The following is a 26,047-nucleotide window of genomic DNA, read 5'->3' as shown; positions in this document are numbered from 1 at the left end:
GCTTTCGCGTAATGAATGCTCGGTCGATGTCTAATAATGCGAGCGTTGGCAAGCTAATTGTTGAAATGACATTGGCACTTCGATGAAGAAACCTGGCGTGTTGAAACCGGGCATACGCTTACAGAGACCGTAAAATTCCTTAAAGGTAAATATATCGTTTGCTGCGCGGCCGTGAAGGGATGCCAGCTACACTTTTCTTTTACAACTGGCGTGAGCCACGAGAAAAGTCCAGACGAAAATAAAAAAAGACAGAAAAAAAGAGAGTAAAAAAAAAAAAAACGAAGGGTTTATTGTGTCGTTCATGGGAGGTCGCGAATCGTTCCTTCATAACCTGGTGCATCGACGCATACTCCGTATGTCAGCATAACTCATTGTTGAAAGCTCAAAGTACAGGGTGCGCAGCTTTGAAGAATGGGAGACTTGCTGAGCCCGCGGCCGGCAAAGACCTCGACCTTCCGTCCGTGCTCTCCCCTCGCAATAACCTTGGCCGATGCTGACCCGGCAAAATCCACCGTTCTCGTGACTGTGTTGTCCGTCTCTGCCTTCGCCGCTGGCCTAGCTACCTTGTGCCAGGAAGCAAGCCCGGTTCGGGCTCCTGCAGTACCGGTATTGGCACGCATTAGCTACGGATAGTATGCGGCCGGCAATGATCCGAAGGGCTGCGCGCATCGCCGTCCACGTCGTGATGAACTGAGCGTCCATCCATTTGCAGCGTTGAATGCTGCCCGGTAAGAAATATCCGCCTGCAAAGAGTGTCCGCCGTGCGTTTACCTTAGAATTCTTTTGTTCTCCCGTGATTGCCTTGTTCATTGGCTTTATGGCGGAGAATAACAGCGTCGCAATAAATAGCTATTTCTCAATTCATCAGTTGTTATTTCTTCATTGTTCCTGTTCTTCTTTCTGGCAAAACCCCAGACCAAGCAGAGAATCTTTCACATGTAGACAGCGCGTAATACGTGGGCGGTTTCGGGAACTTAAGATAAACAACATTTGCTAACGCACTTACTCGTATTCTGCGATCCATACAGCCTTGACGGCACGGATCACAACCATAATTGTTTTATATTTGTATTAACCGTGCTCAGTGATTCGACTCCGGAGCGCTTTTCTTATTACTGCGTGACTCGTGGCGCGCACGAAATGGACGCTGACGCAGAGCTATAACCGTCGTCCTTCAACGGTTAAGGACCACAAAAAAATGTTCGCTTTTGCACGTAAATTGCTCGCAGTCGTAAGCGTCCGTTGTTATCTTTATCTCGGCCACATTGTTCCCGCACATTCCATTATCATTGCTTTAGTGAGATATAAAACCCACATTTATCGGAACACTGAATATGGCTATTAAGTTAAGCATACTTCGTAAATTACACTTCTCGAATACCAACCATATCAGCATTAATTATCGCGAGCGCAGGCTTGGTGAGCCAGAAAAGACGCAAGTATACGAAAGACGAGTGGCAGTACCGCCTTGACGCTTCCGCACTGACTCCCTCTTACGTCACATGTTTTGATGGCGTCTACTCGGGTTATGTTAATAGATACTTCTTATATGTTGTGCGAAGTTGAAGTCTATGAATTGTCGTTTCAGCGGAACGGCTGAACCTAAGCGGTTTAGTGAATTAAGCGTTATGCCGAGCTCGTATCTCTTATAATGTGCAGCGTTCCGCGCCGTCAGCAAACCAAGTTTGTCTGGAGATCCGGCAACAGAGTTTGCTTAAGAAACGACTCTCGTCACCCGCAGGGATGATATACATAATTTTGGTGCGCGCCGCGTACCACCGCATCAATAACGACGTTCCCTGTAACGTCACAATATTGGACTTTGGATCCACTGGAATATGACGTCACGATGAAGCTCCCAAGCTCGCTTTTTGTATTTCGTACTTTGTATAAGCCTCTTGTATTTCATGTATTATAATGCACTATTAACTGTCCCTTAGCTGACATGCGCGTTTTTTACTCATTCATGAATTGTGGAAATAAGCCAATCGTAAGCTATACGTCGTGAAACACATTAAAGTGTTCAGAAAGCTAGGACGGAAAAAAAAAAAAAGTGCGCAGCTTGGTTCTCGTTCTCTGCTTCCTTTACCTTTACTTTTATTATATTATTTTTCGCTATGCTCGAGTGTTGATGAATCTGAGCCATCAGACGACTACTGTCTTTTCCGCTGACTGTGTGAGTCGTGCAGAAAGAAGGAGAAAGAAATTAAGAAAGAATTAAGCCGGCGTGCGTAAACTTCCTCGACATACTACAGTTTCCCGTGTGGTCAAATGTTTTATGCAATCGGACGTGCAGGCCTCGAATTGAACTTGGGATCGGATATAGACTAGGTTTTAACAGTGTTTTGCAATAACGGGCATCCTTTTTATTCAAAGAAAATAATTTGCCTATTGTGGCGCGCTGACGTGTTGTCTATTTTGCCTTACAGGTCCGGTACACGGGAGCAGGCATGAACGTGGCGCGCTCTTTCGGTCCGGCGGTGATGTCTGGAATGTTTGACGACCACTGGGTAAGCACAATGGTGTTGACATTCATCGTTTGGTGACTGGCACAGTTCGGCGCACTCTCTCGAACGGCTAATGTTCAGGCTGGCCACGCACGTACACGTGCGTGGCCATGCGAAAATAAGTTGGCCCAGCAAACATGGCGGTCGTGATGACGTTAGTGCAAGCCGCTCATTGCGTTGTGTATCCTCTCCATGCATACAGAGTAATGCACTTTACCTTCAGCATGCCCCCCTTCCTTCCCCCCTTCCCCACCAAATCTCAAAATAAAGGTTGTAGCTAAGTTTACGATCATGACAAGCATGACACACTGAAGCTCTATTGAATGCATTGTAAAAGAAACGTGTGTGACCTTGCGCAATCACAACCCAATCTCCACCGAAGCAGAGTTTTCCGAGACAAAAAAATGGCCGCGGCTCTCGGCGCCCTTGGCGCTTCTCAGCGTTTTCCCGCAAAACAAGCGTTTCCTGTCCCTGTGACTTTTTTTTTTTTTTTTTTTGCAACCCCGTGCATTGGTTTCCGACATCGGACGGTGCGCCTCCGCCTCGACCCCGCCGGGCATCAGCACCGGTGGCTTTGAACGCGCGAGCGTAAACGCTCTCAAACAAGCATTTCTGAGCGTACAAAAAAAAAAAAAAAAAAAAAAAAAAACTGGTTCTAAACCTAAGGGCCTCCATTACAATGCACAGCTTAAGTAGAAATATTTAGGTGATTTGCGTACCGGACCAGCTATAAAATGTAATTGACTGCTCGAAGTGGCTTTTTTAACTGTTCCGATGGCACATTGCAAATGTCTTACGGCACCCCACTGCTCCTATAACCTTGGTGCTTCGCCAGCAGGTTCCTCTCTAAGGCAAAATTTCATTTCTACGAAGGTTAATCTTGATACCCTAATTCGTTCGCAACACCAAATGAGTGCCCAAATCTACGCAGTTGTCAGAGTAGAAGCCGCCCCGCCTCTCTCCCGCGCTGCCTTCCAGCTCTCCTCATTTTGCGTGGGAAATTGAGTCGCCAGTCCCCTTGCGCCAGGTCGCAAGATACGCATCGTCGCCTCCGCTCCCTCCCTCCCATCCTCCCACGACCTTTCGCACGACGGAAGACTTCGCGTTTGCTCTCCGCCGTGCGTTCGCTCTCTCTGAAAGGGCGCGCGTCCCTCGCGCGCTTTCACTTGCACATTTCACTCGTTGATCAGAATTGGGTGCATCATTGCACTTTTTAGACAACTTGAATTTCGGTATTCAATGATTGTAACGCGAGGATCTACTTCAGGTAGCAAAAATCTGGGAAAAAGCTCGCGTTACAATCGAGTAAATACCGTATATCGCGAAATGAAAGACGTTCAGAGCTGCGCTCAAAATTCGCATTAGGGAGTATCGTAACAGTCGGTGAGCTTTTTTTTCGGGGGGGGGGGGGGGGTGGCGATTGCCGTCCCGGCATTCGTGGACTGCATACTATAGTATGTGACACGTATTGTCGTACTAATAGCCCTAAACAATGCTTTTTGTGAGCGGCTTTTGAGGAGAACCGAGAGAGCAGTAACAAGGTAATTCAAAGAAAAATGCGTTGCAAAAAAATTTGTCGCAGTTTCACCCGAAAGGCCGAGCACCAATTGCGATAGCAAATTAGTACAGAGCTAAACAGAGTAAGGATAGTAGCTTTATCAGCTGTATAAACTTGGACATGCAGCAGCACCAGCAACGCGCAGAACTGTTGTCGACGCCGTCGGCGTTTTGCCCGCGTTCGCACCGAACGCGCGCGGCGTTTTTATATAAATACGTATTTGGTGCCGCAGCTAAACGTCGCCTCTCCTCCCTCCCTCCCGTCCCCCCACAACCTTTCGCGCGAGGGAAAAAGTTGCGTTTGCTCTCTATATATGGAAAGGAGGAAAGAGACGCTTAATTCTGCAGCCCTTCAGGGAGCACGGCGCAGAACGCCGTTTGCTCTCCGACGTGCGTTCGCTCCCCGTGAAAGCGTGCGTCTCTCGCACCCTTTCACTCGCACATACAGCGTCCGGAGCGCGGCGACGATTTCATCGCCGTTGACGTCATACGGAACCGCACGGCGAAGGCGACGCCGACGTAAGAAATCTGCTTTGGAATGTCCATATAATTGCTATCGCAATAAAAAAATTGCTCCCCGTGCTTTTTTTCTGGTTTGCGGCGTCCAGCGTGCGGCGTCCTGGCCGCAAGGTCGCTCGCGTGAGGGCGCCACTCCTACTTCTCGCTGCGAATACAGAGGGAAGAGGGTGGCACAACCCCACCATTATTGATTTGAAAATAAGATGGTTCCATTGATGAAGGCACAAGTGCCATAAGTGCGTAAGTATTGCAACATTTTCACGGAGACACTCAGCTGCTTCAGCAATCCTGCGGCAGCGTAGTGTCTCTACAGAAACGTGTTTATTGCTCAAGCGAAGTTGATATATTTAATCTGTTCTTGGTCCTGTATTGCTAACAAACACGCAATATCATGAGTGTATTCGCAATTATTTCACTGGCGACGTAAGTACTTTAGTTCAATTTGATGCAATCGCTATAAATAATTTGTGCTTTGAGAAAAGGACAGCAGGAAAAATGAATTCCCGACTGCCCTGTACTATAGTGCCTAGAATATACTGGCTAGTGTGCCGACCGCGGCCTTCCGGGTGGCACCGTTTGCAATGAATGTGGGCGGCTGCCGCTAGGAGCGCTGCAGTGCGGGTGTGTGCCGCGGCGCCACCCGCTCTTCATAGACCGCCTTGTTTTCACATAGGGGCTGCTGCGCTTTTTTGTATTTATAAATCCGTCGGAGCAGTAAATTTCCCATGTAAAAAGGTGATTTCTAATATAGGGTTTCTTTTGACTATAAGAAGGCTTATTTACTGCTTGCGGCCTGCGTTTGAGCTTACGTACGAGCTAGCTCTGTTTCGAGTGTCGAACCTCCGATGGTTCAATTTAGGAAAAGGAAGAACTACATTCGTTTTCTAAGACATTCCAGCTCATTGCAACGTAGGATTTTTAAAGTATACTTATTCGGCGACGTTTTACTAATAGAGAATAAGAATGTCTAATTTATATGGACCTTTGAAACTGACTATATATAGGATGTTTTTTTTTTTCTTTAGACAATGCAAATTTTTATTTTTAAAAAGTAATGAACGAAGCGAACCTGGTGTTTTCACCGACGAGTTCATAAGCGAGGCGGACATTGCCGCTAATAACGTGAGCTTCATAAGACTAATTAGCAAACTTTTATTGATTACATTTTTTATTCGGGCCTTGTGGGGACCGTTGTCTAAATGACAAAATAGGAGGCAGTTACATTTTCATCCACACGCATCTTTTAAAGACCTGGAGAATCGCACCTAATTCGAGATATTCAAGAAGTGTGCGGCGAAGTTCGAATGACAGCATACCGCGCCAAATTCTAACTCGACACACAGCCGCACATGCTTGCCAGGCAAATCAAATATGTGACGCTTCAGTAACTGCCGCGACTACAGCCGAGACGTTCGGTTTGCTACTTTCTCGCGCTTGTCGTCACGGTATTTCGGTCTGATACGACAGCGCGCGGTCGCCTTTTCTGCGCTCCAGCGTATTGCCTGAATTGACCGTCCGAAGTTCTATCATAAATATCTCAATTTAAATGCTACTTTCAAGGTAAAAAACATAAGGTGCGTTAAAATGTGAGTGCCTTCATATTCGCCAGCTCAAAAACTGTATAAAAAAGCTAATTAATAATTTTTTGTTAATTCGTCTTCTGAACCTCACGTTGTTAGCGGCAATGTATTTCCGCCTCGCCTCGGAACACATCTGCAAGACAACGCCATGTTGGATGCTCTTATATAGCCTCTTTTTAAAAATCTGGATTGTCTATAAAAACCCCCCTGTATATGACTTCTCTTTGATGATGCTCGTATATGTGCTTCGTGTGTTCATCGATATCATTATACGTTTGACAAACTCACCATTGTATCGCATGCCGTGATGCGACTTATACTTCGTGCAGCAAGAGCTGCTCTTTCAGGGCAAAATATTAACTTTTGCTTCACTTGCCAGAATTTTCCTGTATGGAATTACTCCTATTGATTGTTTGTTTTCCCCATACTTTCCTGCACTTTTGCTTTTTTTGCGATAGTGTGTGGACACTCCAGGCGAATTTCCACCGTCGCCGTGATGTTCCGTATATAAAATCCAAGTGCGATATAATATTGCGGCCGCACGCCGTATTATGTAGGTACGAGCGAAAGCTTGCCAGGGTGAGCCGAGAAGGTTGGTTGCTTGATTAGTATATGAGAACTATTTGGTACATGCAGAAAACACGTACAATGTTCCCCGTATATTGTACGTGTTTTCATAAGATCTAACAAACATTCTTCACCGAGAACCATGCATGTCTCTATAGTACTGCTTTTTTGAAGCAGGCTTTAGTTAAACTGCTTCGACGATAAACAAGCTGGAGCTGTTAATTAAGGCAACTTTCTTGATCAAGAATTATACGTACCTCATCACAAGTTGTGCGACCTGTTTTGTCTTCTAGCTGTCATCATCATAGCATTCAGAACACTACCATTTTCTTTAAATAAAGGTCGCAAGTACATTACTTTAAGTTATTCATTTCACCTTCTCAATAGGCATAAGCTAATGATTTCACCGGCCAAGATACCACATTCATCCACGCGACTGGAATATAGATTGAGATTTCGTTTATTTATCTTAAAGACCCCACGAGGTCGCGTATTGCATGCAGTACAGATGGCGACTTTCGCTGGTGGTTTGGAGCCGTTGTGCACCATCATTTTGCAATCCATAAGCACTCGCGGCTTTGAAACTACGGCGTTGGGCGCACTCTTCTGATACGGAAGCTTTGCGGTGGACACCAGATCCTTCGAAGTTCTCCGATTCGGCGCTCTCAACGGCTGATCAAAACAATTAAGGAGGCCACCGACTGGGTGCACCTTTGCCACTTTGATGGAAGTTCTTTCGCACATACATATATCTATACGTATATATTTTGTCTCTTTAATTTTCTGCTTTGAGATACAAGTTTTGTAGGATACTTATGGAATATCGTACTTATCGCATCGATTTCACACGCGATTTATTGCGGCAAAGATCGTTGAAAACGCCGTTCACGTTAATAGAGAATGTGCGTTCGATGAACCAGCTTTTTAAATACTTTTCACACACCACAGCAGTTGGCGTCAGCGTTTTGTCGTTTTTTTATCCTTCGTTTCCATTCTGTGAGCCGTGTGCCATCAGATGGTGCAGTGAACAAGAATACAAGCCATTTGCTCGAGCAGTAACTACTCCAGCACAACCACGCAGAGCTTCACTGTCGCTGTGGTTTCAGCATTCTTTCACCGCCGTCACATAGTTCTCCTACTCACAGACACGGGAGCAGAGCAACCACAAACTCACTCGAAGCTTTTCTGACGCAAGAACAAACACGCAACATCGTAATGACGCGGAAAACGCAAACACAGAAATCGACGCAACCACTGCGAAACTGCTCTAGCCAAGCAGACGACACGCGCAGTCGGCACCCACCTTCCCGACTGCGACCTCTGCCGGCCACCGTGGGCATTCATTGCAGATGGTGCCACGCTCCTCCATTGAAAAGAGCGGGTGGTCGGCACACTAGCCAGTATATTCTAGGCACTATACCTGTACGAACGGCGGTTTATTTTGGCTCCAGTCGCTTCGGCACACAGTGAGAGAGTCGGTCAAAATAAGCGCCACGTATGACTCCTCTGTCAAATCCGCACGGTGGCGCTACCACTTCTTAAACCAAGGAAGCCAGTTTAAAATATTCCGCTGCATCGCACCATTTTTCCGTCATTGCGCGGTTGTCGTAATACTCTCCCAATAGCTGCGCACCAAATGCAGATTTTCCGCATGTATTGATATGTCATATGTATCTCGTCCTCGATTAATAGTTCAAACAAGTTCATTGCGTTTCGCCGTGTTACTTGTAATTATGACGTCCAAGTGCCAATCAGTTCGTCGGTACACGCCGGTTTGGTTTAGTTGTCATTTAAAACGCTTTCCCTGCGCAGCGTGTTTGAATACTAAAAATAAAGGTTCGAAATGGTTGCACCCAGCTTGAACCGTTTCATGTTTGTTTGCGTAAGTGAACAACAGTCGACACATACAGCATAACGTTATTTATTTATGTACTTATTTCTGTATTTATTTCTTTTGTTTGTGTGTAAAGTAATCGTAAAGTGTAGTGTATAAAAACTTGAGGGTACCCCTAAGCTGTACGTAAAGACTATATAGCGAGCGGTACGCGTAATAGATACATAGATTGCACTACAGCCTAGGGCGTTACAATCTGTGATAAGCAATTATTGAATAAATAATAAAAATTATAATCTAGGGTAGCTTAATTCATTTCTCGTTGGCTGGCTGCGAAATGATCCAGGGTGGGTAGCACGCGAAAAAGAAAGTTGATGGGGGGAGTGGGCGTTGCAAGATATAGTTGCTCCGCACACTTGTGCTGAGTTCTTAATGAAGCCAGTAGCAGCATGAAATCCCCAATCTTTCACAGCACCACAGAAAGGCGTTTCCTGCTGTGTGGAAAAACTGGAAGTTTCTGTTCACGTGATAATGACGCATCTGGAGAGTAATCTGTTTTTCTATATAGTATACATCGCCGGCTGTATAAAGCCCGCTGTTCACAAAATCCGGAAACCGGGCAGTGATGCTCATGCAAGTCAATTAGCCGCATGGCAAGCTGCACAGCCACATAACGACGAAAATTCTTGACCCGTAGAACGATATTCAGCGACGCGGGTGGCTTTTAAAGGCAATGTACGACTCTTCACTTTTTTGCACGTGCTCTCACAAAAAGGGCGGCCTATTGAAATACAGTTCAATTAATTGACCACGACATGCGGCCAATTATCGATTCGAAACTTCGTAAAAGCATCTTTATCGCTGGTAAACGCAGCCAGTTGGGCGAGTTGGTTGAGCGCATTGTGAGCGTGCCGCGGACCAAGGAAAGGACGCGACACACGTAGCGCAGGCACCGTACGTGCGTCTTTCCCTTTTCTTCGTCCACGTCTGTTAGTTTACACGCTCGCAATTTTTATTGCGCGCTTGCCGTCGTCACGGATACTTGATATTGCGCTGCAAATTACTGGAGGACGATGCTACAGGACAGACAGACAAAAAACTTTTCCTAAGGGACTACTTTGTCGTAATCGGAAACTGATTTCCATGAAGGTGATTCCGTTACTGTAAAAAAAAAGCAAAAAAAAAAAAAAGAACTATAGGCATTGTCGTGGAGTTCATCAAGCTTCAGTACGTCTTGTGCGCACGGCCCTGTAAGCAGTATAGGTGGAACGCAAGCTAATGTGTGGTTCGCATATGAAACCACCGCCCGCGCGCGCCTTTTTTGTTCACTGAGATAGAAAAGAAAAGAAAGAAAAAAAAAGTATCTACGTAATGGTTGCATTGCCTGCAGTGCATCTGTGACGACCACATGGTCTCGCGGTTATCCGCCGCATTTTATGTATATCATTATGGAGGTCCGTTTGGTCACCTCCTGGTGATATAAACAGAGTTGTGCGGGCCAGTCCCGCCTTAATAAAGACAAAAATACAATTAGGGAAAGGTGAAGGCGCATTAAGCAAACATCTGGCACTTAGGCTATAGGGAAATTACATGTTACGCACAAGGACTGACCTGAAGCAGGAGAAATGCTCGGAAAGTCCCTGGCGCGATGTGAAAACGAAGACTCAATACGTAACCCGAAAGCAAGGTAAAGAAAGCAGTCATGGAGTCGGAACATAGTCTGCGCCTGCGCATCCTCGGAAAACTGCAGACGTGCGGTGATCAGCGTTTTTTGCGCATGCTTCTAACAAGAGACGCTATGTTTGGCAGCTTTATTTTATGTGTCATTTTACAATGTATTTATCATTGTGGAGGTCTCTCCTCTTAGTGATATTCGGACGAAGTTGCCTGTGCCAGTGTTCGTGGCAACCACGCCGAAATGTACCGCTAGACGAATGAGTGAGACCCTTTTAAAGCGAAGCTTTCTTTGAGGCTCTTCTCTCCACTTTGCCTGGAATGCTAATAATGGAATGTTAATAATTAACAGAATTACGCTAATGAGCCTCTTTATTATTTACTTCACGGCACAATTTTCGATCTACGAATTGCAGCTGGTGAGTTTGCAAGGCATCTCGACTTGGCACGAATTCTGAGAATTCTGAACACAGCACAACGCGCTGTGTTCCATGCAGCTACCACTCGGCACTGTATAGTACAATGAAAGGAAGGGTTGAAGGGGAGCGAAAAATCTGCAAGTCGAGCGTCGTTGCTTCGACACCTCTATAGGTGTGTCACGCGCATACATGTTTCTTGATGCAGCGCAGGCACGCGCATACTGAAACTTTGACAGCCGCAAAGTGGTCGCAGTCGCGAGCCAGGTGGAAACACGCAGCATACTAAGAGATGTCTGAAGCGCATTTCAGACACCTGCGTTAGACCTATGACGCCACTGTCGCGAGCCAGAAAAGTGCGTCAGCGCTACATAGCGTTATAAGCGTGCGTCACCGTTCTCGGGAACCAAGCTAGTGCGAGGCTTTTTTTTTTTTTTTTTTTTTTTTTTTTTTTTTTTTAATGAATGCAAGCGCAATTTTCGTTCGAACACTTGGTGCCGAGGTGAGAATCAGTGGTATCCTGTTTTAGTAGGAATATTACACCTTCTTTAGGAAGCTGCATTTCTCATGAGACTGCACATGTGAAGTATTCTAAATGGCGCTTTTTTTTTTTTACCTATGCCATGATGGAACATGCTCAAGAACCTCCCTTAATTCGCATCGACTTCCATGCGCTTCCATTCGTCGCACCATTCGCGCTGGCTGGCTCGGCTGCGATACGCATGTGGCCAGACGCCTGTGACACTCTTATTCAGACACCCATCACCGTGCACTGTTCACTTTCTCGTCACGCTGGCCCTGTTGCGCAGAGTCCCAGTCACGACCCGAGCCTGGTGGGACACACTTAAGCTCCATTAGTAAATTATGCAATAGTAAAACGTACACTGTTGGCGTGAGAGGAAGCTTGGCAGGTCAGAAAGGACGCCATAGAGAAAGACGGGTGGGCGACGCGCCGCCCTGAAGTTTCGGCACGAGCTCGCCATGACATCATAGATTTTCACGGCGCCTACTCGGATCTAGTTAATTGTTTATATAGTAAAGAAAAACGATAAACAAGTACACTTCATTTTAAAGGAACGAAAATATTCAACCTAGCCGAGTTTTTCTCCACCAAAACGTTAAATAAGAAAAAAGTACTTTGAAATCCGTGGCGTCACAGTGACGTACCGGCGCTGAGCTATTCGGTTCTAAATGCAGAAAATGAAAGTCTGACCTTCATTTTCTGCTGTGAAGAGAGAGAGAGACAAAATTATTTACAGAAAGGCAGAAGGTTGGCGTGAGCTGTAACTTGCTCTGGCCTGCTACTTTACGCTGGGGAAAAGGGACGGGGAGGAAAAGGCCTTGTGAATGATGATGATGATATGAGGAGAAGGTGTGCATATACAAGTTTACAACTTTGTGACATCTCTATAGCCGTGCGTCCAGCCCAGTGGCTTGCTGTGAAAATAAACATTTTACTCGCCAAGTGGATGAAAAGCGAGATTTGAAAGAATACTTTAGCAGATCGAAACTAATTGTCTGACGCAGTTTAGTGTCCCTTTAATGTCTGGGAGCTATACTCGTACACAGGCCAGTGACCTCATGACCTACAGGTAGCCATAAGTAAGGGCTGTGGCGTAATTTCGAACACCTGCGCGTCGAAATTTGCACGCGGGCGTTTATCGAAAATCGTCCGCCGGGTTCGAAAATCGAACCCGGCCTCGTCCGTACTATTCTTATAGCAGCAGTAATCCGCAGCTGCTGACTCTATACCGCAGTGGTTGAGACATCGTGATTTGACGGTTCACCTGTCGTGCAGGTCTTCTGGCTGGGACCCATCCTCGGAGGCGTGACCGCCGCCGTGGTGTACGAGAACGTGTTCCAGGCGCCGCCCATCACCAGCGAGGACCTGGACAAGGCCCAGATCACGGTTATGGCCAAGCTGGCCAACAAGGAGGTAGTCGCCGATCGCACCACGTCCATCTGAGTTCCGCAACGCGTGCACGGAACAGAGCGGCGAGGCACCCTTCACCACGCTTCGGCCGCTCACTGCGTGCCAGTTTATTACTTTCCCAGGTGTCGGAAGCGCGGGCTTTCTATGGTGTTGCTTCTTTCACCCTTACTCTGTTCCTATCACTGAAGCGCAATGCAAGCGCCGATAAGGCACCGAATGAAGCTATCGCTATATAATAGTCATTCGTACAAAAGAAAGCATGAGCTGTAAAAAATGCGCACGAATACACAGGACGATTGCGTTTAGTATTGCGCCTACCTGGCAGCTCAAAACGAGAACGATAGCTAGCCGCGGTCGATATTGTTCGTCTCGCCCCTTATTAGTCATCATGCGTCGTGTGATTTTTTTTTTTTTTTTACGTTGTATCATTCCTCATCTAAAGTGCTCACGTCATCTCCGCAGTGCCACACCGCAGCTGTCAATGTGTGTGTGTATGTTTTTTTTACACTAATTTCAAAGAAAATTCTGCACTTTGACAACAGGGATAACAAAATGTTGAGGCGCACACTTTGATTTGGTGGCGCACTAAATTAGATGTCTCACGTCTGTGACACCCGTACACTGTATGCTGTGTGCTAATGGGAGTATCCTTAGACGCGAATGTCGGGTATCTGGGTCGAATCACTGGTGTTTAAACATTCATCAAACAATTGTGTGCTGTAAGAATGCTGCGATGCATGTACCATTGGAACACTCCTTGAGCGATAATTCTGAAATTGTTAGAGCAGGCATGTGCAGATGGTATCTTCTATTGCTCACATCACATCGCAAACTCATGAATGTCATTCTTACTGGTTAACCATACAAACGCATACAGCCGGTAATTTTATATTCATTAGATCACCGCGCTTGGTTACATAGTCTGTAGTGCACAAAAGCAATGCATCTTTTTTAAACCATATAACCTTCTGAAAGTTCACAAACGATTGAAGCTGATCTGTGCAGCACAAATGGACCGCATAAAGTGTCATGCACTGCCGCGCGCTTAGCGTGTAACGCAAAATGCTCAGGTGATAATACGCTATGTTCCATTACAGTGCGCTTTGTTGCAACTTGTGTCGAGTGCCATGCGTGCGACAAATGTAAATAATATGGTTCCACTAACCACGGACACGCTGTTTCCCCTGCAATTGCTCGGGCACCTACCCTGTCAGCCATGTACGCATATAAGGAATCAGTGCTGTTCTCATTCATGTTGTAATAAAAGAGATATTTAATACACGATATACTGTCTCCGATGGCTTTAAATCCCTTTAGCGGCAGTGCTAAATCTGTTCATGGCTCCAATATGCATGCGATCTCTTCTTCACTCTTCCCATGCTGGATCCACCAGTCGTCGTGTCACACCGAAGGTAATGCTGGGAGCGCGTCAAGTACACCAGAGCCTCTTCTTTAATGAGAGTAACGGTATACGATCGGAAGAGTAATCGGTATACGGGTATGAATCCGGCTACGAAAGGAGAAGCGACGCCGTTCAACGATGCTGGCAGCTCGGGTAGTCTCAGTTTTATCTCCTTCCTCGTTACCAAGGGCATACTGCGATCACTTACTTGCTACCGCGCTTTCCACACCCAGGAGTTACGTACACTAGAGGAATCGAAACGAACCTTAATTCAATGAGCGTTCGCTACAAAGTGCGAGCATTTCCGCAGACGTCCTTGAAGTTGTCAAGGGTACCGCCAGCGGGCATTTCTGGTCGCTGCTTTTTGGTGCGGGAGAGTGCAAATATCAAAAAACAAACAAGAAAGCTGGTTCTTCTATCGCTCTTTTTTCTTCTTTCTTTTTTTTTTTTTTTCCTTCTAACGGAACGGTGCGATGACAACGCGCGACAAACAGCAGGCATAACGCCTGTCCATTATCCAACGCTCACTTTTTGGAACGCGTGCACTCACAAAAAGAACAAAGAGCGCAAAAGTGAGCGCATCCAAAGCTTGAGCCTGTCGAGCCCTTTCCCCCCGCGCGCGACTAGAGTACTGGGAGTGCGACGACGCGGGAGCAGGAAAAGAATGGAGGCATTCGGTGAACCCGAGCGCGATGGCCAATCTTGAAAGGCGCGCGGCGTGTGCGCGCAGGCGTCGCATACAGAGCATGGGGACACACCGACTCACCATACGGGTCGCTACCAACGTGCCCCGCGGCGCCGGCGCACGGCTGGCGAAGGCCACCCGGCAAAGCAGCTCGCGGAGCGGAGCGTTTGGCGGGACCCCCGCTAGGGTGGCCACCCTACCCCCGCGCTCAGCTTTTGAAAGGCACCCGCAACATAGTGCGGGCATAAGTCAGAGGCTCCGTAATGCAAAGTTTCGGGCGTTGCTTGTTCGGCGGGTTTTCAAAATTTCGCAAATAATCATTGCAGAGGCTACTTCTGCACTGCTGTAATAAAAAAATATTAAAATTCTGGGGTTTGACGTGCCAATATCACGATCTGATTATGAGGCACGCATTAGTGGGGGACTCCGGTCTAATTTTGTCCACCTGGGGTTCTTTATCGCGCCCCCTATGCACGGGACACGGGCGTTTTTGCGTTTCGCCTCCATCGAAATGCGGCCGCCGCGGCCGGGATTTGATCCCGCGAGCTCGTGCTTCGCAGCGCAACACCTTAGCTCCTAAGCCACCGCGGCGGGTGCTTCTGCATTGCTTCTGTTTATAGGACCAACAATTAAACTTTAGTTGGATGTGTCACACTATACACCGCAACCCATCATCTCTTGAAAGAAACAAAAAAAAAAAAATCTTTACTCCGCGCTTTCTTCGGAAAACTTTCTTTCCAGCACGGGCTTTCTCTTCTCTAACTATCAGTCCCACTTCCCCTCTGTGCAACGCGGTTGAGGTGTCCTCTATTGAGAGACAGTTATCGCGTTGCACTTAACCCAACATTTCACCCCCTTTTCCACAACAAGAATCTCACTCCTTGAACTCTCCCCCGCTAAATCAGAACTACTGTTATACCGACAGTCCCGACAAGGGGTCAGAAACCTTGAGCCTCTGAAAACTCTGCCGATAGAAATTCGAGCTAAGAATGGACATCCCATACCAAGGATGGATTCGATCAAGATTCTAGGTCTCCACATAGATGCTAAGGGCTGTAACTCGACGGCCCTCAACAGGCTCACTGGACAGGCTAGTAATGTCCTAAGACTTTTAGCCCGCATCTCAAATCGGAGAGGCGGTCTCAAAGAGGACAATCTGCTCAGAGCTTACCAGGCATTCTTCTTAAGTCTTGTTACCTACATCGCGCCGTACCTTAATTGGATTAAGGCGGAAAAGGCCAAACTCGACTCTCTAATCAGAACCGGCATCAAGCGCGTGCTCGGCCTTCCGCAGTCCACGAGCACCGAGAAGCTGCTGGAGCTAGGACTCCACAACACTATCGATGAGCCAATAGAAGCTCACACAGTGGCTCAAATAATGAGATTGTCGTCCTCTAAGCCAGGGATCAAAATTTTAGAAGAAGTGGGTATCCAACCCAGACATGAACCGTGGACCAAAATTTGCCTGACCCAGCAAGCCAGAACTCGCATCATGGTTGACCCCGTACCGCGAAACATCCACCCAGTGCATAACGAGGGTAGAAGATTCGCGAGAGCCAAGTCGATCCTTAAGAAGATCAATCAGCACAAACTAGGGGCCCTCTTTGTCGATGCTGCCAGATATGACAGTAGGGATAAGTTCGCTGTCTCGGTTGTAGACGCGGAGGGCAACCTGCTTAATGCAGCTTCTGTTTATACTATAAGTTTGCACATGTGGCGGAGGAAGCGGCGATCGCTCTGGCTTTTCACAGCGCAAAAGTTCCCCCTATCATCTTGTCGGACTCACGCACAGCAGTTAGATCCTTCTCGGCCGCACTAGTGTCTGAACAGGCGAACAATATTGTGAACAAAGCACTTCAAAGAACTCGGGAGAGCAGCGAAGGAGGATACCACATCTCGTGGTTCCCAGCCCATATAGATGCCTCAGTTAACCCGCTCGGATGTAATCCTAACGAGCAGGCCCACCGGATAGCGCGCGATTTCACGTATATACCGCGCTATCAGGGGTAGCCAGGCTCGGAAGGAGGTCAACATCCACAAAGATCCATTATGTACCTTCCACGAAATTGTTTCCCATTATCGTCTCGGCAGGAGGACATTTCCACCCCCCCACCCCAAATTCAGCATACCTCAGGCTACCACACTCAGACTTCTGCAAACGCGTTCGTATCCCACTCCCCGGTCCCTTAACAGGATAGACCCTGACCATTCACAGTCGTGCTCCAAATGTGGTCATGACTCATGCTCTTTTGATCACATGCTCTGGTTGTGCCCAGCCCTTAACGCCTCTCCACGCATCACGAAAGAGCAATGGGAGGAATCCCTCAAGAGCAGCAATATTCAAATTCAACTCCAGGCTGTCCAGAGGGCCCACCACATCGCGACGGGACTTGGTCTCCCGGTCCCATCGTGGGCGGAGCCACCGACTTAATCTGGGGGAGCCTTCGGCTCGCCTAGATCTCAGTTCCTCAGGACTCAAATAAAGTTCTTGTCATGTCATGTCCGCGCTTCTTGCTGCGGCAGCGAAATGCAAAAATCCCGCCGTCTGCAAGTAGCAGTGGCTCACCTGAACACAGACTACGGTCGATAAGCAATCGGAGCTTAGACGCTCAACCGCCGCTTGAAAGAACGGAACATCCCGAGATTGATTTGATGCACAGCCAGTATTGACCCTTTTCGCGGAGCAGTTTGTTCTAGATAAACGAGATGGCGCTTACGGCGGCGCGCCATACGTTGCCTCAGCGACAGCGCACGGATACGAAACCATTACCGCTTCTACCTTGCTTCTGTGCGACCAGCTGTCGGAAATGCAACTGAGTTTCGCTAACGCACTGTGCTCAATTTATGCTGGTTTGAATCATGTGCATTGAAGACGCGTGCAGTAGTTTGCTGCAAAAATAGTGACTCGTTCAGGTCAGCGGCGACGGGGCGCCTAAGGTGCGCTTCGTCCGCCGTCCGCTAGGGGGCAACGCGTTACGCCCTCCTTCGCTTTCTCGCCCGGTCGCGTGTTTCTATTTGCGCTTAAGCCCAGTGCTCGGAAGACGATCGGAAGAGTGTGACGGAGCCGGTGCACGCCGGACGAGGAGAAACCAGAGAGGAGGGAGTGACGTCACCCCTCCGCTGTGTTAGGCAGGCGTTCACTCTGTGTCAGGTGGTGTGTAGCTCTAATTGGCCCGTTTTTATTTTAGTAAACAGCGGGTACCCCTGGTTTTTTACTATGTCATCGAAATTGATGATGGTATTACCATGCTTATCTTTCAGTGCATACATCTTGCCTTTGTCTTATGCCAAGCTTTCTTCTTACTGATTTAAAGCTGCGTCCATATTTTACGCAGAATTCTATACTGACCTGTACAGTACCCAAAACAGCCAAACTACTTTCATTGGAAATAGTGATGAACCGGATACAGAGGCTCCTTCTATAACTACCGATGAAGTTAGAAGGGCCGTGAAAGATATGTCCAGCGGAAAAGCTGCTGGAGAAGATGGAATAACAGTCGATTTAATCAAGGGTGGAGGAGATATCATAATTGAAAAGCTTGCGACCCTTTACACGCAATGCCTCACGACTTCAAGTGTACCAGAGAGCTGGAAGAACGCCAACATTATACTAATCCATAAGAAGGGAGACTTTAAATAATTGAAGAATTATAGACCCATTAGCTTGCTTTCAGTACTGTATAAAATATTCACCAAGATAATTTCTAATACAATCAGGGCAACACTTGACTTCAGCCAACCAAGAGAACAGGCTGGCTTCAGGAAGGGATATTCTACGATGGATCATATCCATGTCATCAATCAGGTAATCGAGAAATCTGCGGAATACGATCAACCTCTCTATATGGCTTTCATAGATTATGAAAAGGCATTTGATTCAGTAGAGATAACAGCAGTCATAGAGGCATTGCGTAATCAAGGAGTACAAGAGGCATACGTGAATATCTTAGCAAACAACTACAAGGATTCCACAGCTACCTTGGTTCTCCAAGAAAGGGGTCAGGCAAGGAGACACAATCTCTCCAATGCTATTCACTGCATGCCTAGAAGAAGTATTCAAGCTCTTAGACTGGGAAAGCTTAAGGAGTGAGGATCAACGGTGAATATCTCAGCAACCTCCGATTTGCTGATGACATTGTCCTATTCAGCAACATTGGAGACGAATTACAGCAAATGATTGAGGACTTTAACCGAGAAAGTGTAGGAGTGGGGTTGAAGATTAATATGCAGAAGACAAAGATAATGTTCAATAGCCTGGCAAGGGAACAAGAATTCAGGATCACCAGTCAGCCTCTAGAGTCTGTAAAGGAGTACGTTTATCTAGGTCAATTACTGACAGGGGACCCTGATCACGAGAAAGAAATTTACAGAAGAATAAAATTGGGTTGGAGTGCATACGGCAGGCATTGCCAAATCCTAACTGGGAGCTTACCACTGTCGTTGAAAAGAAAAGTGTACAATCATTGCATTCTACCGGTGCTAACATATGGGGCAGAAACTTGGAGGTTAACAAAGAAGCTCGAGAACAAGTTAAGGACCGCACAAAGAGCGATGGAACGAAAAATGTTAGGTCTATAACGTTGAGAGACAGGAAGAGAGCGGTGTGGATCAGAGAACAAACGGGGATAGCCGATCGATATTCTAGTTGACATTAGGCGGAAGAAATGGAGCTGGGCAGGCCATGTAATGCGTAGGATGGATAACCGGTGGACCATTAGGATTACAGATTAAATACCAAGAGAAGGGAAGCGCAGTCGAGGACGGCAGAAAACCAGGTGGGATGATGAAGATAGGAAATTTGCAGGCGCAAGTTGGAATACGCTAGCGCAAGACAGGGGTAATTGGTGATCACAGGCAGAGGCCTTCGTCCTGCAGTGGACGTAAATATAGGCTGATGATGATGATGATGACCCCTGGTTTAAGTTGGACGTCACTGGTGACGTCACTTCTGCTCATGGAGTTTCACGGGAACCTGTACTGATGCGGTGGGCATCTAAGCTGTACGATTGTGTGTTTTGGTGTACGGCAATTACATTTTCCTTAATTGTTTCTAGCAACGAAACAATCGCACACCTTGTTTGTGAGTGTCCTCGTTTTAACCCGCAGAGAGCAGCTCTCTGAGCCACGAGAGATCAACTGGACAAACGCCCAATAACGCAAATCAACATCCTTGTAAACTGGCCTACACGAACGACAGCGCGAGCCGCCCTGAAGGCACTGCTGCGTCAAATTGTGACTCTACACTGTGTGACGTAGGATGGGACGTTGACACTGTGCAACAATAGAACGCCTTCGCAGACTGCGCGACAATGCCCACAGAAACAGTTCTGTGGGCATTGTGTGTGTGTGTGTGTGTGTGTGTGTGTGTGTGTGTGTGTGTGTGTGTGTGTGTGTGTGTGTGTGTGTGTGTGTGTGTGTGTGTGTGTGTGTGTGTGTGTGTGTGTGTGTGTGTGTGTGTGTGTGTGTGTGTGTGTGTGTGTGTGTGTGTGTGTGTGTGTGTGTGTGTGTGTGTGTGTGTGTGTGTGTGTGTGTGTGTGTGTGATTTTCTTTTCTTTCCGTTCCCCCCATTTTGTATACTTATTTTTCTTTCTCTCTCTCCTGTCGAATCCCTTTACCCCTCCCCCGGTACAGGGTAGCTAACCGGAGATAATCTCTGGTTAACCTCCCTGTCTTTCCTTTACGTTTTTTTTCTCTCTCTCTTCTCTCTTAATTGTTTATAATTATTCCTGACACTTGATTAGCTCTTTACTGTACTAAACCTGTGCTCTGAAGTCATATCTATCATCAACCATAAGTAGAACCATCGATATATAATATTTTTTATGATTTGTTTTTAATTTCGTCCCACCTCTGCGACAAACCGGAAGTCGGTCCCTAACCGGAAGTTGCTGCGCAATAAACAAGAGAGTCATTCGGTGCTCGTGCCACTAAAAAATCACGTCACGATTTTGTCACCGCCATATAGATAGACATAACTGCCTCGCTGTAAAACGTGGCTTCCATACGTAAACCTGCATTGTTTCTCTCGCTACAACTTACTGTTCTCGGACATTTAATCTGTGAACGGTAACCAACAAGTTACATGAGTCAAGAGTTCTGGGCAGTGGCTTGCGGGTAATGAGGTGACGTGCTCCACAACGGCATTTGACAGTGGCTGTACAAAATTTCAACAAGTACCGATTCGACGTGCCTGCGGTGTGTGCAACCTCTTATGGCCACACAACTATCGCCTGTCTTTCACGATCATCGGTGATGCTTTCTTCGCATGTTTTCCCCTTTATTTCATGACCCTCATCACTATTTATTCTGCTTATGTCGCTGAACCAGGAATGCGCCGTCATTGTGAATAACGTACTTTCTCTCCTTACGACGCAGCCTGCATGGTAGGCCGTGCGCCTCTTGACATCGTGGAACTTCCTCCTCTCCCAGTCATTATTCTATACAGAAAAAAGTGTCTTTAACAGTTCTGCTTCTGTTGACATAAAAATAAGATGGTTTCTTTTGTTTACAGAGAAGACGGATATCGTCGCAATGATTTAAATGTAAGCAAGAGTAGAGTATCTCTGCAGAAACGTGTTAGTTGCGCCAGTGGGACGAATATGGTCATGTCAGCTCTTGTCCTAAATATTCGAACACAGGCAATGGCGTGGGTGTAGTCGCAATGCATTTCACTGGCGTAGTAAGTTCTTTAGCTAAACTTGATAAAATCGCCTATGGTAATTGTTGTTTTGCGAAAAAGACAGCAGCAAAAAAAAAAAAAAATTACGCAGATTTTTTTCACAGTGGGCCCATGGTAATCTATGAAGCTTTCACAAGCGAGCAAGGCGAACTGGCGCATTACGACGAGAAGCGCACTGCACTGCAAGATTTTAGTTGGAAATGTGTCACTCAGCCACCATGATGGACCTTGCCGAGCAAGCGGAAGTTTTATTCAGCAATAAAACTGGGTGTTGAATCACAAGACACGACGTGATCGACCTTGTTTTAGCTCGTGAACTCCTATTTAAGAACTTGTGAGCGGTGAAATCTCCCCCCCCCCCCCCTTTTTTTTTTTTGGCAACCACTGCACATATATTTATTAGCTTTGCTGCCTTTAAACGAAACTTCAAAGTGTATATTCCTATACAATTTGTTTGAGAACTTTTTTTTTCAAAATTGTGTAATTTTAGAAACGTCAAATATAAAACTTACAACTCTCTAACTCAACAATAAAAAATGTCACAATTTTGTAAGATGCACGTAATAATACATCTTAAGCGTACGAAAGTGACGTAATATACAGCGCTCTGATGTATGCCACTAATTTGGGAGTAGGACCTTTGCAAAACCGTCGTAGACTATGTAACAATTTCATGTAAGCTGTAGTTCATAAATGAAAATTGTCTGCTTGGGATTCTCTAAGAAATGCAATTTACAGAACTGCGATATCTGTTTTTGGTGCGGAGTTGCGGATTTGTAAACTTCGTTCTTCTCTTCTTTACCTTACCAATTTTCGGCAATTTTCGTTAAAATACAAAGTGCTTAGTCATAATTCTGTTTCCTAGGGGTTAACCTTCTCTCTCAAATGCAACGAATATCATTCAAATCAGTCCATCGGTAGCGTCATTAAAGCATTTCTGCGTTTTACAACGGGGAAATTGGAGTTGGTCCCGAGTTAAAGCTGCCTCTCAACCACGAAACTGCTTTTTTTTTTATGCGATTTCCGTCCAGGCATTCGTGAAATACATATTATATGTGACACGCCGTCGTTCTAATAGCCCTGAACAATGCTTTTCTGAGCGGCTGTTGCGGAGAACCGAGAGAGCAGTAGCAAGGTAATTCATAGAAAATGCGCCGCAAAAAGTATTTCCTCGTGTTGTTTTCTTAAAGTGTCTGTAGAGTCTCGCCGGAGTCGCTCATTCTTGCCAAGCAGTGCTTGTCACCGGTCGTAAGGTAAGAAACCACAGCAAAGAGTACTGTGCATTATACTGGCTATGCAATGACTGCCATAAAGGCGAAAGCAGAATGTTTGAGTCGCTCGTATATCCTGAATTCCTGGGTATGCGCGCCGTGGCGGGTCGAGTCACTGGTAACCACCACCATCAGGTCATCCACGTAAACTATATAGAGTGTGCTAGAATCTAATACACTCTCGTACGTAAACCAAGAGCAGGGCACGGGGTTCGCGGCAGTAAGGAGGAAAGCGAGAGGACGCCGTCAGACGCGAGCCGCTGGAGTAGGAGGCTTGATGGCGAGCGGTCATTGACTACACGCCGCGTTCTACGCGAAAATCTGCCGAAACGCGCCAGCAACGGCTGAGTGTGGATCCCTGTACAACGAGCGAACCATTTTAATAACGCCCTGCCACTCACACCTTCCAACTCGAACATTTGGAACAGGTAATCGTGGTCGATTCAGCCGAAAAGCTCTTTTTTCTTTTTTTTTAACGCGAAAGCGTGAAGGGCCCCGTGTCGCAGAAAATCCGGCGTCCGTGGCGGAGAGAATCCTCCCCAACCACCCTGACCCCGCAGGCCCTCCGCGTGGCGCAAGGTTTTAGTGAACAAAAATTTAATTTCTCACAGTGAAGTCCGTCAGAAAAATGGTAAAGTACGACTTAACCACAGCCTACAGACATGATGGCGTCGGATTGTAATTTGAATGTACGAGAAAACATAATTCCTTTACGATGAAACTCAAACACAAACCCCTTTTCCAGCATTTCTACCATATACCAACATCGGCGCGCTCGGGTACGTTACTTGCGAAAATCATATCCCGATGGCGCTCGCATCCTCCCTAGTTTGACTTTCGGCAATGCGGTCCTGTGCATGAGATCAGAGGTTCGAGCAAGGTTGGAAGTTAAGCAGCGAGGGGTAGGTAGGCTTGCTCTGGGAGCACACGGAAATACACCAAATCAGGGGGTACAGGGTGACATGGGATGGACGTCATTTGAGGGCAGGGAAGCCAGCAGCAAGATAGAGTTTGAGGAGCGATTGAGAGAAATGGCAGAAAAGCGGTGGGCAAGGAGAGTTTTCAGTTATTTGTACATGAGGAATGTTGACACAAAATGGAGGAAGCTGACCAGAAAATTGTCAATCAAATATTTGGACTGCAGGAGGGGTGCAAACCAGGAAACAGCGGTTAAGAAAAAAGTTGTCGCAGTTTCGCCTGAAAGGCGAAGCATCAATTGCGATAGCAAATTTGTAGAGAGCTATACGGAGTAATGATATTAGCTTTATCAGCTGTATAAACTTGGACATGCAGCAGCACCGGCAACACGCAGAACTGTTGTCGACGCCGTCGGCGTTTTGCCCGCGTTCGCTCAAAATCCGTGCGGCGTTGGTGACTGTTGCCGGAGCCTCTGATATAAATAGGCACTTGCTGCCGCAGCTAAACGTCGCCTCCCTTCCCTCCCCCTCCCCCCCCCTCCCGCACGGCCTCTCGTGCGTCGGAAGAAGGCGCGTTTGCTCTACATATATGGTGATTGTAAAGGAGGAAAGAGACGCCTACTTCTGCAGCCCTTAAGCGAGCATGGCGCAGAACGCGCGTTTGTTCTCCGCCGTGCGTTCACTCCCCGTGAAAGCGCGCGCCCCTCGCGCCCTTTCACTCGCACATACAGCGTTCGGCGCGCGACGACGATTTCATCTCCATTGACGTCATACGGAACCTCACGGCGACGGCGACGCCGATGGCAGAAATCTGCTTTTGAGTGTCCATATAATTGCTATCGCAATAAAAGGTTAAAGAAACAGAGAGGGGTCTGTGGAAAACAGGGATGCAGACGAAATCAGCACGGGGAACATACAGAACTTTCAAACAAGAAATTGCCAAAGAAAATATCTATGATAATTCTAGGGGAAGCTTTTTGTTGTTTGAAGCCGGGACGGGAGTATTGCGGACTAAGATGTACCGAGTCAAGTACCAACGTATAGACACGTTGTGCTGTGCGTGTGGAGAAGAAGAGGAAACGGCTGAACACCTTACTTTTCTGTAAAGGGCTTAACCCTACAGTGCAAAGCAACGGGGCTGATTTTTTCAAAGCATTGGGGTTTAGGGACAGTGAAGGCAAAATAGACTTTAAGCGGGTAGAAATAACCAAACAGAGGTTATCTGATTGGTGGACAAAATCAAGGCAGGGGTGAAATTTCACCCACCACAAAGTACAAAATATGTTCATAGTCATGGCTAAGTGGCGTATGCCACCGCCCGATTTAAAGGGTTCAGCCTCATCCATCCATCCATCCATCCATCGTCAGTTGGCGTCTTGCGCTGGAGTTTGAGGTATAGTATCGGCGCCTGGTGGCGGCGAGAGAAGTTATATCTGGGTAGCAGTGGCGTAGCCAGAAATTTTGTTCGGGGGGGGGGCTCAGGTTGCAGCGCGGCCTCCTCCTTATAGAATTTGTCGAGGGATCAAATGCATGAATAATAACTGCATTGCCAATTTCATTGTATATTAGATGCTGCAAACGAATTATTGAACGCTATGCAATGTCCATTAAAATATGTATGTTTTCATAACAGAATATATCCGTATGTCCCCAAAATTGTGGCAGAAATAACTGATATCAATGCTTCCGTGTTTTTTTTGTCTAATTACTAAGTAAAGAAAACATCACATGAACGTTAGAACTATTGACCCTTTTCGCGGAGCGGTTTGTTTTAGAGAAACGAGATGGCGCTCCCGGCGGCGCGCCATACCTCTCCTCAGCGACCGCGCACGAATACGAAACCATTACCGATTCTACCTTGCTTCTGTGCGATCAGCTGTCGGAAATACAACTGAGTTTTCGCCAACACACTGTGCTCCAATCATGCTAGATTGAATCATGTGGATTGAAGACGTGTGCAGTAGGTGGCTGCAAAAATAGTGACTGACATGTTAAGGAATAGAATGAATCTGTATGGCCAAGTTCGCGGACCGCTGCTGAAACTGTCCGAACGTGTTACCGGCACTTCGTGATGTGCGGCTTTCTTCGAGGATGCAGAAATTTGCTCATCCGCCAGCCTTGTATCGCTAACCTTCAAAGAAAAGGCTTCATCCCCAGAACGTCGGCAACAGTGAGTACCACTCGTTAAGCAATGACAAAGGGAGTAGCGCCGCTTCCTGTCATAGTAAGTTTCGCGCACGTTATCTATACACATCTGTCCAAATGGCAGGAAAACTTACGCCCACTCTATCGCCGACGTATCAAGAATAAGTGAATCGACGCACACTTGAATATATGCGCACTGTATACACACAATAAATGACGGACTACACCTATGGCGCACCAATGGTCGAAGGTGAATGTTTCGTGACGGTCCACAAGAGTAAGCAAGTTACTAGCTGTAATATATATTTGCTACAACGTATTACAATGTACAAAACAGCTACGTTTCAAGCCTTGTGCGCAG

General features: G+C 46.8%; 1 protein-coding gene across 1 annotated transcript in view; it reads left to right on the top strand.

Annotated features, from left to right (window-relative positions):
- The window catches only part of LOC119465522 (aquaporin AQPAe.a-like), a 33,355-nt gene extending 19,484 nt beyond the window's left edge, over window positions 1-13,871 (top strand). The window contains exons 2-3 of the mRNA XM_037726177.2: window positions 2,430-2,510; window positions 12,453-13,871. Coding sequence (XP_037582105.1) covers window positions 2,430-2,510; window positions 12,453-12,620 — 249 coding nt within the window. The 3' untranslated portion in view covers window positions 12,621-13,871. The remainder of the gene's footprint in view (window positions 1-2,429; window positions 2,511-12,452) is intronic.
- The last annotated feature ends 12,176 nt before the right edge of the window (window positions 13,872-26,047 follow it).

Source organism: Dermacentor silvarum, chromosome 1 (genome assembly GCF_013339745.2).
Source record: "Dermacentor silvarum isolate Dsil-2018 chromosome 1, BIME_Dsil_1.4, whole genome shotgun sequence".
Lineage (NCBI taxonomy): Eukaryota > Metazoa > Arthropoda > Arachnida > Ixodida > Ixodidae > Dermacentor > Dermacentor silvarum.
The sequence above is the reverse complement of the archived record's forward strand: the minus strand, read 5'-3'. Positions and strand labels throughout refer to the sequence as shown.